This window comes from Cetorhinus maximus, chromosome 10 (assembly GCF_964194155.1).
Source record: "Cetorhinus maximus chromosome 10, sCetMax3.hap1.1, whole genome shotgun sequence".
Classification (NCBI taxonomy): Eukaryota; Metazoa; Chordata; class Chondrichthyes; order Lamniformes; family Cetorhinidae; genus Cetorhinus; species Cetorhinus maximus.
In genome coordinates, this window is record NC_135888.1 from 97,043,147 (window position 1) to 97,056,547 (window position 13,401).

The 13,401-nt window shown below is 40.5% G+C and overlaps 1 protein-coding gene across 12 annotated transcripts in view; it reads left to right on the forward strand.

The window, feature by feature from the left end:
• The window catches only part of ankhd1 (ankyrin repeat and KH domain containing 1), a 199,595-nt gene that overhangs the window by 30,946 nt on the left and 155,248 nt on the right, over nucleotides 1-13,401 (forward strand). For all 12 annotated transcript variants that reach the window (XM_078550823.1, XM_078550826.1, XM_078550827.1 and 9 more), the window contains exon 2: nucleotides 6,858-7,011. In XM_078550823.1, coding sequence (XP_078406949.1) covers nucleotides 6,858-7,011 — 154 coding nt within the window. The remainder of the gene's footprint in view (nucleotides 1-6,857; nucleotides 7,012-13,401) is intronic.

Here is a 13,401-nt window from a genome sequence, read left to right on the forward strand (position 1 = left end):
GCTCTTCAAAATAGTGCCATGAATTCTTTTCTGTTCACCTGAAAAATGGGGCTTTGGTTTAACATCTCCTCCTCTTACAGTGTAGCGCGCTCCTAGTACTGCAGTAGGTGTCACTTTTGATTTTTGTGCTCAAGTCCTGGAATGGGACTTGAACCCACAATCTTCTGTCCAGATGCTACCAACTGAGCCACAGCTATAACTTAGTTGCATATTAAATAAATTTTCTGAACCACCCTCATGGACCCATTTTCTGACACGTGCAGAAACTTTTAGAAATGTCATGTTTGCAATATGAAGGAATTAACCAGTTCTGTATGTTTCACTGATATCCTATTGTTCCACTTTTGCTGTTTACCCTGTGGAGGACCTCAGCTGACTGAAATCAGAATTGCTAACTTAATGACCTTGCATAGTGTATGTAGTGTAGGTCAAAGTTCTTGATGAAATCTTTCATTGGAACTGATGAAAAGTTACATGCAAAAGGAAAATGTTAACTTATCTTTCTCTTTCAGATCCTGACTGACATTGTGCATTTCCAGCATTGAGTTTTAACTTCTAGTATTTCAGTGGGTTTCTAGGCCAGTACAAGTAGGTTTTGAAAATTGTTTGCAATGGACATCAGAGCCATAGGTCCAGGTATGGTATTTGTAAGAAAAATACTCCTATCTCTGTCTTCTATTAAGTTTACTTTCCATTTTTCTTTCAATGTGAGTGGTCTGCAGATGGTGGTAGCACTGAATAAATATTAAATTAGGCCCCAATTTGTTTTTGAGTGTCCCTAAACCATAACGTTTTTATCAATTTTTCATGCATGCTGGAATACAGAGTATTCACTCTTTCACCTTCTAAACTTGTACCTCTGCACGTGCTCTCTTGCGCTTTCTCTCTTGCTTAGCTCCCCCCCCCTCAGGACACAGGCCCTGCCCCTCCCTCATTCCTCCTATCTATTTTACAAAATTGGCAATTCAAAAGCACTTTCAGATGTACTGAGGTCATGACAGGCACTATGTAAATGCAAGCTCTTTACTCACCACTCCCTTCACATCCCTGCCTGCTCACTCACCTCACCTTCCTGGTGCTCACTCTTTCTTCATCCTCACCAGTCTCATGAATGCATTCCTGTTCATGTGCTTTGGCTTCTCCCTGAGATTGATTATCTCTGGTGATTTTCTGGGTCTCTTTTTCATATATGCAAACTCTCTATTTAGCTTTATTTTTTCTTGATTGTGCATGCAACCGTGCTCATGCATACTCCCCGATTCTCTTGATTGAACTCCCTTTGTGTCCCAGCTCTTTCTTGTATGCGTCTGCCCCCTCTCTATGCCTGTCATGCTCACTTGTTCTCTCTTTGTCCCCCCTCCTCGTTCTGACCCTTTGACTCTCTTGCTCTTGTTCCCACTAGCAACCTGTGTCTCATTATGTGCACACATACCTCCACCACTCCTGTTGTGCATGTTTTCCTTTTCAGCCATCTTCTGTTTCTTGTTCTGTAATCTTTCTTTTAGTAAATTCATCATAATGTTGGAGGCAACTTAATGAGTGGCTTCTGGGAATGTATGCTGGAGATGTTGCTAATTGATTGGGGTTGATAGTACAGGGCATTGATTGGATGGAGCACGGTGGTGTCATGTTAAGGTCTCAGCCCTGTAAGTATTTTTAGAGCTCTTTTCATTTGGTTACTTGTTCAACTGTAGCTGGCCCAAGCATTATTAGCAAATTTCTGGTCTGTTCTATCATGGATAAATCTATCATGGATAAATCAGTTGGCCAAGTGCTTTTCATTAATAAAGGTCGGGTAAGACAATATTGTTGGCTTTCTTTAAGAGCGCACCAAATTGAAACTTGATTTTTATTAGCCCCAGTGCTGCTTTTCCCTTGCAGTTTGGATATGATTGTAGATTTGAGAAACATAGTACTTTGGAAATGTGATGGTGATGTTAGCTTACTCTACTAAGGGAGCTTACATTGTTGTCAAAATTATTTTCATATCACTGTGTAGATCAGGTGATCCAATATGGATTTTTGTTGTGACAAGGTTCTTGGATCATCCTTGCCTTCACCCCAATCCAAGTTAAATGTTTTTGTGCAGCACTAACAGATCGACCTGACTCGCCTGAATGTCTCAGTATTTTAATTTGAAATGAGACATCCCTCTTCCATTACTATGTTGTGCCTTTGCCCCATTTGCTGCTTCCTCTGCCCAAAACACTGTTACATTCTTCTCTTTCATCGCTCCACAGTGATTGATCGCTGTCTTCATCGACAAACTGTAATATATGGTGGACTCCCTTTGACTGCTTCTGCTTCTACTTATTTGCAGCAGAGTCTATATCTCCAGCAGTGACTTTTCTTTCCTATTGCAAAGTGGAGCTATTGCTGCTGCTCTCCTTTTCCTTACTTTTGCCCTATGGAAACTTTATCCACAGATATGAGACCCAGTTTCTGCAAGCATTAGTGCTCATTTGCTTTTGAATTCTTCCCATAATAGGGTGCCCAGAACTATGTAGGTTTTTTTTTGACTGTGGCCTAAAAATAATTTAAGTTCACCATTTCCTTGTTTTTGTTTTCTTTGGCTTCTGAATCAATAACTGAGATCTTTCTTGTGGCTGTATCTACTTATATTGCCACCTTTTTAATCTTCACACAGTGCACCCCCTACTTCCCTTGGCCACCTAATCATTTTTCCCCCTTCTCCATTTTTCTCCCCCTCCCCACTCCCTATTTGGAGAGTCTAAATGAAGATTCTAGTGAGAGATTTGAGGTCAAGGACAGTTACAAGTAAAACCTTATAGATAGCCTATTAGCTGGGTAAACTCTGCTTAATGCTTACCATAATTCCAGAGTGTCTCATGCTTAAGATCTTCAGTACAGTAATTCTTGTTTAATTGTACATGTCTTCTGTGGAGTTGTAATGGGTCACAACCCATCATTTGTCACCTGAAATACAAATGTTTTTCTTATCCAAGTTCCAGTACCAAATCTCCACTGGACTTGATATAAATTGTACTTATTAATATTCTCAATTGCCAGTGCTACAGCATTACAATAACTGAGAATGAAATGTTTGCCAAATTAAAGAACATTTTGTACTTAAACTTGAGACCCAAGATGGGCTTGCAATACTAATCTGTAGTTTTGGTTTCAATGGGATTTGGCTGATGTATTTAATGAGGTTAAAAAAATGGACAAAAATCTCTGCATGCATGACTTTATACTCTTCACTTCAAAATCAAAAAACTTTAAAGTAAGTACTGACTGTTTGGAAGGCAGTCAGGACAGAATTAATATGGCTGTTAAATGTACTTTTTTTTAAACCCCCGGAATCCTTGGTTTTACATCTGAAGTAATTGGAACACAAAAGCGGTGATAATGTGGAACTTGTACAAGACCTGAGACAGAAATTCAGAATCTTATGTACCATTATAGGAAGATGTTGAACAGTGGGAAAAGCGCAGAGGAGATATACTAGGATGTTACAAGGGATGAGACCATTGCAGTTATGTTGAACAACATGAGAGATCTGGGCTTTAATTTTTAATAGTGTGGAGAAAGTTGAAAGGTGATCTGATGGAGGTCTTCAAGATTTTGAAGGATTATGGTAAGTTAATAGTGATTTTGTTTCATTTGGTTGGGGAAATGGTAGCAAAGACATTAATTTATGATGATCACAAAGAATGATAGGGAAGAGTAGAAAATTTTTTTCATTGAACACAAGTAGAATTTTCTGTCTCAAATTTTATTGAAGCAGTGTCTATAAATTCTTTTGAAACAGAATTAGGTAGTTGTTTGGAAAAATAATTTTGAAGATATAGACAGCCAGTAAGAAAGTAGTATTAGACAATGACTCATGAAAAAATACACTAGAATTGACTTTCTGCAAAAAAGAACTGTTCTAGGATTTGTTGTGGGGCACAGTGCGCTTCACTTGCAGTGTGAACGCTAGAGGGCATCATGCACGGGTGTTAGTGCCTCTAATTAGTGAAAACCCTGTCCTAACATGTTGCATTGCCAAACTATTAATTGCCATGGTCAGTTTTACAGTTATATTGATGGAAACTGGAGAACAAATAACTTGCACTGGAATGTCCAAAGTGTCCCAAAAGAATGGAGAAAATTTAGTTTGGTAACGGTTTGATGAGAGTAAATTGCTTTTGACTAGAGCACTAGTTTTAATTAATCCTATTTTTTGCTCTTGTGAATCTTTAACTGTTCCTGATGTTTATGGCTCAGTAACAGGCCATTCAGTACATTTTAATCACTTAATCATCTGAGGAGTTAGACTTTGTGGAACCAGCAAATCTAATTCCTTTACCATTGGTGTGGAGCGCTCCAGAGCTGAGTGTTTTCCATTCAGTTAGTTTGTTTTTCCTTCTGTATCTTCTGGTGAAGAATATTTTACTGCAGTTAATGGTAGTGGAAAGTCTTCCCTTGGACAAAAGTATCCCCAGCCTGTATGGCTTCATTTCCCTATTGAAGTCTATTTTGGAAAGATTATTAAGTGCTCTTAATTTTAGTGATTCTATAGTTCAGATTGCAGGAGAGCAGTGACAGAGAGCTTGAATCCCTTATCCTGTGTGGGGGCATGTGTATTTCAGGATACTGTTGATGTAGTCTCCTTATGCCAAGAACAAATAATGGAAAACCTGTGGTTTGTCTGCCCAGGAAAAGCAAATGATTTATCAGTTTATCAGTCTTATTTAGAATCTTGCCAAAAACAATTGGCTTGGGCCTGTTGCATATAATGTCTATGTATTAAATTTAGAGGTACACCTAAAACTGCTTGTATGGATCTGCTGTTTCAAAATAAATTCCACACTGTCCACGGTGTTCTGAAATTGAACTGTTGAACTTCCAATGTTAAAGGTGTATTGCTTTGCTTGGCAGTATGTCCTCCTTTCCCTTTACACAAAACATGGACTGTTTTAATAAATATCCTGTAGGGTATTCAGAACTCTTTCTGTGGTGACGAGATGGTTAAGGAGTTAAGTATAGTGGGGTAAGAAAGAGGTGTGTGGGCGATAGGAAGTGGAAAGGAGTATATTTAAGTTGAAAGAGTAAGAGATTCAATGGAAGCAAGAGAGTGGGGAGAACAGCAAGTGATTGAATTAAAGGAATGAGAAAGGAGCTACAACCCCTAGTATACAGTTGTTGCAGTATGGCAGGGAAAAGGAGCAACCAACACCCAGCATCTGCCGCCAAAGAGAAAAAGGGAGACAGAATTAAGAGTTAGAAAGGAACAGAAAGTGAGAGGAACAACCAAGAGAGCAACAGCAACACAAAGACAGCAGAGACAGGTAAGCAAGAAAGCATATTCTTAGACTTAACAACTGCAACCCCATGGGAGATCTGCTAGTGTTAATGTTTTTTTTCCCTCCTCTGAAGGTGCTGACTTTTGCTATGGTAAAGCTCCACAAACACCAGCAGCCTTTTGGTACCTCAGCAGTATGCGAGCCTAAAACGTGTCAGCAAGCTTTTTGATTATAGACGCTCTTATAGCTGAGCCTTGTCCTGTTCTCAACAGATGTTGACATTCACGTTTTCCAGCTGGAGTTACTGGATAGCAAACAGGAATGGGAATCCTGGATGATTTTTCTCTTTCCTCCCCTATTGAGGCCAAATGTAGTATTCTTACTGCTGCTTCAGTTGAGATCAGCGAACTCAGTACATCCAGAGAATGGACCTTCAGGTTTGTAAAAGCAGTGCTTTTACTCAGGCTGTTGTGGTGGGGATAGTGATCATATCCATTTTGGTATTGTTGGTGTGGAGCAGTACATAACCATCATACTATCATTGATTTACCTTGCTGAGAGGGCAGAGAGTTTATATTTATTTTAGTTATTAGGATGAAAAAGAGCAGCTTCAAGTGTCCTTGAAATTATTGCTCAAGAATATGCGAAATGTGATAAATGTGACAAGGATGAATCGAAGGTTAAATGTGATAACAGGGAAATGTACGTTTTTAAATCAAGTTGATGAGCAGTCTCTACTCCTTTCTATGTTTGAAGGGGGTGGATCCAAATTCTTCAGTATTCTGGTCATAGTGCAAACTAACATACTGGTCATAGTGCAAACTAATATACCATGTGCTTTGTGAGCATCTTTGTCGTTCTCCCTCTCTCACTGCCCTTGCCTTCAACACCCTGCATATGACTATCTGCATTGTCTGGTTGACAATTTTATTTGCTAGCCTTTGATTTTGCTTTTCAGTAAACTAATACGTCCCTATACACAGCTATTATATATTCCCCTGGAACCAAATAAAATGGTTCCTTTACTGGATTTCATCTAAAATAGCAATACTTTATAGACGGTAAGTGAATGTTAAAACATGGACGGCTATAGTGTAGCATTCTGTCTCTACTCCACTGCAATTTTACAGTTCAAAGAGGAGATGGCATTGGAAGAAGCAATTGTCACAAACTACTATTGTCAGTATATAAATATAATATGCATTTCAAACTTTCAAATAACCTCAACATTTCATTGACCAAGTGGATAGAACAGCAAGATTGCAGCATTTTTTTAAATTTCTAAAGTCCTGCAGTCTTTAATTGAGCCTTCCATCATAAAATTTTAGTTGGCTAAAATGTTTTGTTAGTGCCTTAATTAAACATGCAGATTATGAATTCCATGCTACTTATGGTATATCATGCAATCTCGGGTTTGTTCAATCATAGAGGCACAATATTGTCTAAAGCTCTGTGTATAATTTGTGTAGATTACCGTTGTTATTTTTAATTGTCATTTCCATTCTTAATTTCCTGGGAGTTTGTCTTGTTCTTTTGAGAAGCAAATTGATTGTTGGAAGAAGGAAGTGCTCTCTTGCATCTTTAACCTAGGATTGTAATCTTTTTCAGGTTGAATCGTTTATTTTGGACCAGGAAGATCTGGATAATCCAATGCTTAAAACGGCATCTGAATTACTGTTATCAAGTGCCGCAGATGGAACAGATCTACGAACGGTGGACCCAGAAACACAAGCTCGATTAGAAGCCTTGCTTGAAGCAGCAGGTATTCTCTTCAGTGTGATTGTAACATGTAACTTTTTTTTCTACAGAATTATATTTCTGATTGGTCTATTCGCTGACTTTCAGAACACAAATTATGCATATGTTCCAACGCCTCCCCCACAAGTACTTAATATATGGATTATAAATTAACCTCAGCCAATATATTTGGTTGAGTGACTACTTATCAATAAAATATTTTGTTTGTTTATGCAGGTTAATTTGAGCTTAATCATAACCTAAAGAATAACTGGGATTCGTAAGTAATGGTGGGGAGAGAGAAATTTCTTGACAATTTGAGTGGCATGATGTTTACATTTGCAAGAACTATATAGTTAAATGTGATACAAGTATTTTAGGTAAGTGAGATAAATAGCCTGTTATTTGAGATGGTTGGAGTCTGGAACAAACTTCCTGAAAGGGTGGTGGAGGCAGGTTTGATAGAGGAATTCAAAAGGCAATTGGATTGCTACCTGAAAAGAGAGCATGTGCAAGGTTATGGGGAGTAGGATGAGGTGGAATGCTCTTCAGAGAGCCAGTAAAGACTTGATGGGCCAAATGGCTGCCTCCTGCACTGTAAAGATACTGTGATATAGATGGGAAAGTGAAACTGTACCCCTTTAATAGTTTAGCATGTTTCCATAATCTACATAATGCTGAGTACAATGCCACATCATGGATATTGTTTTCTGATATGCAGCAGGAAATTCTGCTGTGCATCAGAGTAAAAAAAATGTAATTTTATTTGGTTCATTCTACCATTGCATCCTAGTAAAGCAGTGCATTTTGACCTCTTTGGCAAAATGCCATCCTTGCCTCAATGTTTCATCACTTTGTGCAGAAATTAGACTACAGTAAGTCCTCACTTTAAGTCACCTCGCTTAATGTCAATTTCTTCTTTAGGGCCAGTTTTTCTGATTTGCGTTGCCCTTTTTGCTTGAAGGCTTTTTTTGTAGAAGGCCCCCCGCCCCTACCCCATGCTTCACTCGGGGCCATGTCCTGCCATGCTTTGGCGTTGGAGCTGCTGCCATTACCAGAGACCGAGTTGGGGGGAGGGGGAGAGGGACTGAGTTGGGTGGAGGACAGGGGAGGAGGAGAGGGGGAGAGGGACCGAGTTGGGGGGGAGGAGAGGGACTGAGAGGGGGTGCCGAGTGGTTTTGGGGGCAGGGGGGAGGTGAATGGGGTGGCGTATGGTTGGGGGGTTGGGCGAGTGGGTGGGTGGGTTTGCCGGGGGGGGGGCTGGGGCTGGAAAAGGGTATGGTATGGTGGGTGAAGAGACCGAATTGGGGAGGTGACAAACTGTGTGAATTCAGAAGCATATTTCCACTTGACTGCAGATAGGGTGTGATATCCTAGCTATTTTCTCTTATTTATGTCCCTTATTATCATAGTGATCATGAGGTTTGTTTAAGAGTTATGTTACACTATACTTTGTTACTAGCTGATTTTTGGGAAGCAGCTTCTTGTTTTGAAATGAGTTTATTTTTTTCAACCAAATTATGACAGCTGAACAGGCATTAGTGAACCCTTGAGTAAGGTCACTATGTTGTAGTTTTCCCAAATATGCAATCATAAAATGGTTACAACACAGAAGGAGACTTTTTGGCTCGTTGTGTTTACACTGGCTCTCTGCAAGAGCAACTCTCAAATTGGATTGAATTGAGGAATTTCCAAACCAGTGTTTTAAAAGTCCCAGGACCCCATGCAGTAAAAATAGGAATTTATTGATTTAGCTCATATTAATCAGTTGCCATCATTGTAAATTGACAAACCTGTCCCTAAACCACTACATAAGATAGTAAATGGGAACAGGAGTAGTCCATTTGGTCCTTCAAGCCTGATCCACAAGTCAGTACAACGAAGGCTGATATACATCAACCTCACTTGCATTATCCCCATATACCACAATTCCTGTTGTATCCAAAAACCAGTTAATCTCTACCTTGAATAAACTTTAATGGCTGAACATTCATAGCCCTTTGGGGAGGAGAATTTCAAAGATCTATAACCTTTTGAGTGAATAAATTTCTCTATTTCAGTCCTAAGTGGCCCTTATTTTCAGACAGTGATCTCGGATTCTAGACTCCACTGCCAGGGAGGGGAAAGAACATACCAGCATTTACCCTCTCGAGAATCTTGAGAATTTTAAGTTTCAAAATGATTACCTGTCATTCTTCTTAATTCTTCTATAGGCCTGGTCTATTCAATCTTTCCACATGGGGCAATACTTTCGTCCCAGGAATCAGTCTAGTAAATCTTTGCACTCTGTCTGAGGCAAGTATATCCTTCTGAAGGGGCTTGACAGGATAGTCATCGAGAGGTTGTTTTCCCTGGCTGGGGGAGTCTATAACGAGGGGCATAGTCTCAGGATATGGGGTCAGTCATTTGGGACTGAGATGAGAAGTTTCTTCACTCAGAGGGTTGTGATTGGGATTGAGGGGAAAATCAGCCATGATCGTATTGAAAATTGGAGCAGGCTCGAGGGGCCGAATGGCGCATTCCTGCTCCTATTTCTTAGGTTCTTGGATCCCTTAGGTAAAGGGCCAAAATGGTACACAATACTCCAGATGTGGCCTCACCGAGGCTCTACAGTAATTGCATTAAAACTTTTTTACTTTATGCTACCTCCCTCATTCTGTATCAATTCCCAAGTTCATCGACACCTGGACTTTCAAAATTCAAACAGTTGAGGCTTAGGCCTTCATTGGCCACAGCATTTCTACAGCTACTGATTTATTCAGCTTCATCCTCACCTCCACCTTTGATATCCTAGTCCCCATTAAAACAATTATATTCTCTCACCTGGGCCATTCCCTCTGCATGACCTTCATCTCCGCTTCCTTAAGTCCAAAGACTTGAAAGGACCTGGCGATCAACTGATTTAGCCACCCAATGCTATATCTGGCTGTACCACTTAAAACACCACCGGGTGCTTCAGTTGTCTGCTAAAACTCAGACAGAATCTCAATCTTTGCAGTGCAGAAGGAGACCATTTGGCCCCTTGAGTCTACACTGGCTGTCTGAAAGTGCATTTTACCTAGTCCCACTCCCTTGTCTTATCCCTGTAGCCCTGCACATTGTTTCTTTTCAGATAGCAATCCAATCCCCTCAGTTGAACCTGCCTCCACCACCCTCTCAGGAAGTTCGTTTCGGACTCCAACCACTCTCTGGGTGAAAAAACTTTTCCTCACGTCACTTTTACTCCTTTTGCCAATTATTTTGAATCTGTGCCCTCTAATTCTTGATACTGCCTTGGAACAGTTTCTCACTATTTACCCTGTTCATACCCCTCAGGACCTTGAATACCTTTTATCAGGCCTCCTCTCAGCTGCCTTTTCTCCAAGGGAAACAGTCCCAACTTCTCCAATCTATCCTCATAGCTACAGTTCTTTATCCCTGGAATTATTCTTGTGAATTGCCCCTGTACTTTCTCCAATGCCTTCACATCCTTCCTCAAGTGTGGTGCCCAAGACTGGATGCGGTACTCCAAATGAGTACTAACTAGTGACTTGGACAAGTTCAACATGACCTACCTTACTCTTGAACTCAATGCCCCCATTAATAAAGCCTAAGATACTATATGCTTTAACTGCTCTCTCAACATGCCCTATTATCTTCAATGACTTACGTACACGTGCACTGAGGTCCCTCTGTTCCTGCACCTCCTTTGGAGTTCTCCCTTTATTTTATACTGTCTCTTCATATTCTGCCTGCCAAAATGAACCACTTCACAATCCTCTGCATTGAACTTCATCTGTCACTTATCTGCCCAATCCACCAATATGTCTATGTCGTTTTGAAGTTCAAGACTATCCTCACCACAGTTGACAACGTTTCCAATCTATGTATCATCTGTAAATTTTGAAATCATGCCCTGAACAGCAGAGTCTATGTCATTAATGTATATCAGGAAGAGCAAGGATCCCAACACTGACTCTTTGGGAACTCCACGACAGTCTTTCCTCCAACCTGAAGAACAACCATTTAGTACTACTCTCTGTTTCCTGTCACTCAGCCAATTTCTTATCCACCACCTTATTCTGTGAGCTAGAATTTTGCTCACAAGTCTGTGTGGCACTGTATCAAATGCCTTTTGAAAATCCATATATACCACATCAACAGCATTGGCCTTATCAATCTTCACTGTTACCTCTTCAAAAAACTCCAAGTTAGTTAACCATTTTCCCCTAATTATCCTGCACTTGTCTAAGTGATTATTGGTTTTTGTCCTGAACTATAGTTTCCAGAAGTTTCCCTACACTGCAGTCAAACTGACTGGTCAGTAGTTGCTGGCTTTATCCTTGCACCCCTTTTTGAACAAGGGTGTGACATTGGCAATTCTCCAGTCCTCTGGTATCACCCCTGTGTCTAAAGAAGACTGGAAGATTACCACTAGTGCCTCTGAAATTTCCATTCCCACTTCCCGCAATACCCTTGGATGCATCTCATCCGGTCCTGGTACCTTTTCTGTTATAAAGATAGCCTTTCTAACATTTCCTTCTCGATAGTAAATTCTTCAAGTGTACCAATTATCTCCTCTTTCACCTCGGCTTGGGCAGCATCTCTTTCTTTTGTAAAGACAGATGCAAAGTACTCATTTAATATCTGTGCTATTTCTCCTGCCTCCACGTGCAAGTACCCTCTTTTATCCCGAATTGGCCCTACTACTACTCTTGCCACCGTTTTGATATTTATTTTCTCATAGAAGACCTTGGGATTCCCTTTTATGTTAGCTATCAGTCTCTTTTCATGCTCTCTCCTTGTTTTTCTTCTTAGTGTTTTAACTTCCTCTCTGGCCCTTCTATATTCAGCCTGATTCTCCATTGTATCCTGGAATGCCACTTAACTGCTGATTACCCAACTTGTCCTCCTGGTTCTCGTGTTAGCCGATATCTTAAATAGTTCTCTGTCTCCAGGTGTTGTCCCCCTCTCCTTTTAAATCTGTCGTCCATCACCCCTCTCCTCAAAAAGCCAACTCTCGACCACACTGTCCTTGCAAATTACTGTCCTATCTTTCCTCTCCAAATTCCATGAACATGTTGTTGTTTCCCAAATTCATTCCCATCTTTCCTGGACCTCCATGTTTGAATCCCTCTAATCAGCTTCTGACCTTTTGCAGTACTGAAACAGGTATTGGCAAAGTCACAAATGATGACTGTGACAAAGGTAAACTTGCCCACCTTGCTGTCTCTGTCTGCAGCCTTTGACACTGTCGCCCATACCATCCTCCTCCAGGGCCTCTGATGCCCAGCTTGGTGGGATTGCTCTCGCCTGGTTCCATTCATATCTAATTGTAGTCAGGAAATCACTTGTAATGTCTCCTGTTCCCACTCCTGCACCGTTACCACTGGAGTTCGCTGAGAATCGATCCTTGCCTCCCTCCTATTTCTCATCTATATTCCGCCTCTTGGAATCTGAAGGCACACTGTTAGTTTTTACATGTCTGATTATAACAAACGCTCATCCGCCACCTCCAGTACTAGATGTGCAGAAATTTCCTCCAGTTAAACATCGGGAAGACCTAGGCCATTGTTTTTGGTCCCTGCTCCGAACTCTGTTCCCTAGCTATTGACTCCCTCCCCCTGGCAACGGTCTGAGATTAAACCAGTCTATGCACGTCCTTGGTGTCATGTTTAATTCCTAGATGAACTTTGGACCTCTTTTGCCATCATTAAGACTGACCATTTTCATCTCCCACTTTCTACCTCTGTAAACTTGATCATATAAAGCTCTGCTATTTATGTCTTAACTCACAGCAAATTACGTTTCCCTATCACTCTGTACTTGTTGACTTGCTTTGGTTCCTGGTCAAGAAACATCTTCATTTTAAAATTCTCATCCCTGTTTTCAAATCCTCATTTCCTTTCCCTTCCCTATCTCTAATCCTTTCCAGCCCCACAAACCTCCAAGGTATCTGCACTCCTGTAATTTTGGCCTCTTGAGAATTTCCAGTTTTAATTGCTTCGCTATTGGTGGCTTGCCTTCAGTTATCTAAGCCCCAAGCTCTGGAATACCCACACTATGCCTCTCTTCCTCACTTTAGTCTTTTAAGATGCTCCTTAAAACCTACCTGTTTGACCAAGCTTTGGCCATCTGACCTAATACTTCCTTACTTGACTTGGTGTCATGCTTTATTTTATAATGCTCCTGTGAAGTGCCGTGGGATGTTTCATTATGTTAAAGGCACTATATAAAATATGTCGTTGTCTCGTTATACTTCAATCCATTTTTTAATAAAGGCTGATGTAAAAGCAAAAATACTGCAGATGCTGGAAAACTGAACTAACAAAAGTTGGAAAAACTCCGGTCAGGCAGCATCTCTGGAGAGAAACAGAATTAACGTTTCAGATTGGTGACCTTTGATCAGAATTGAGGGAAAATAGAAATCTATGCG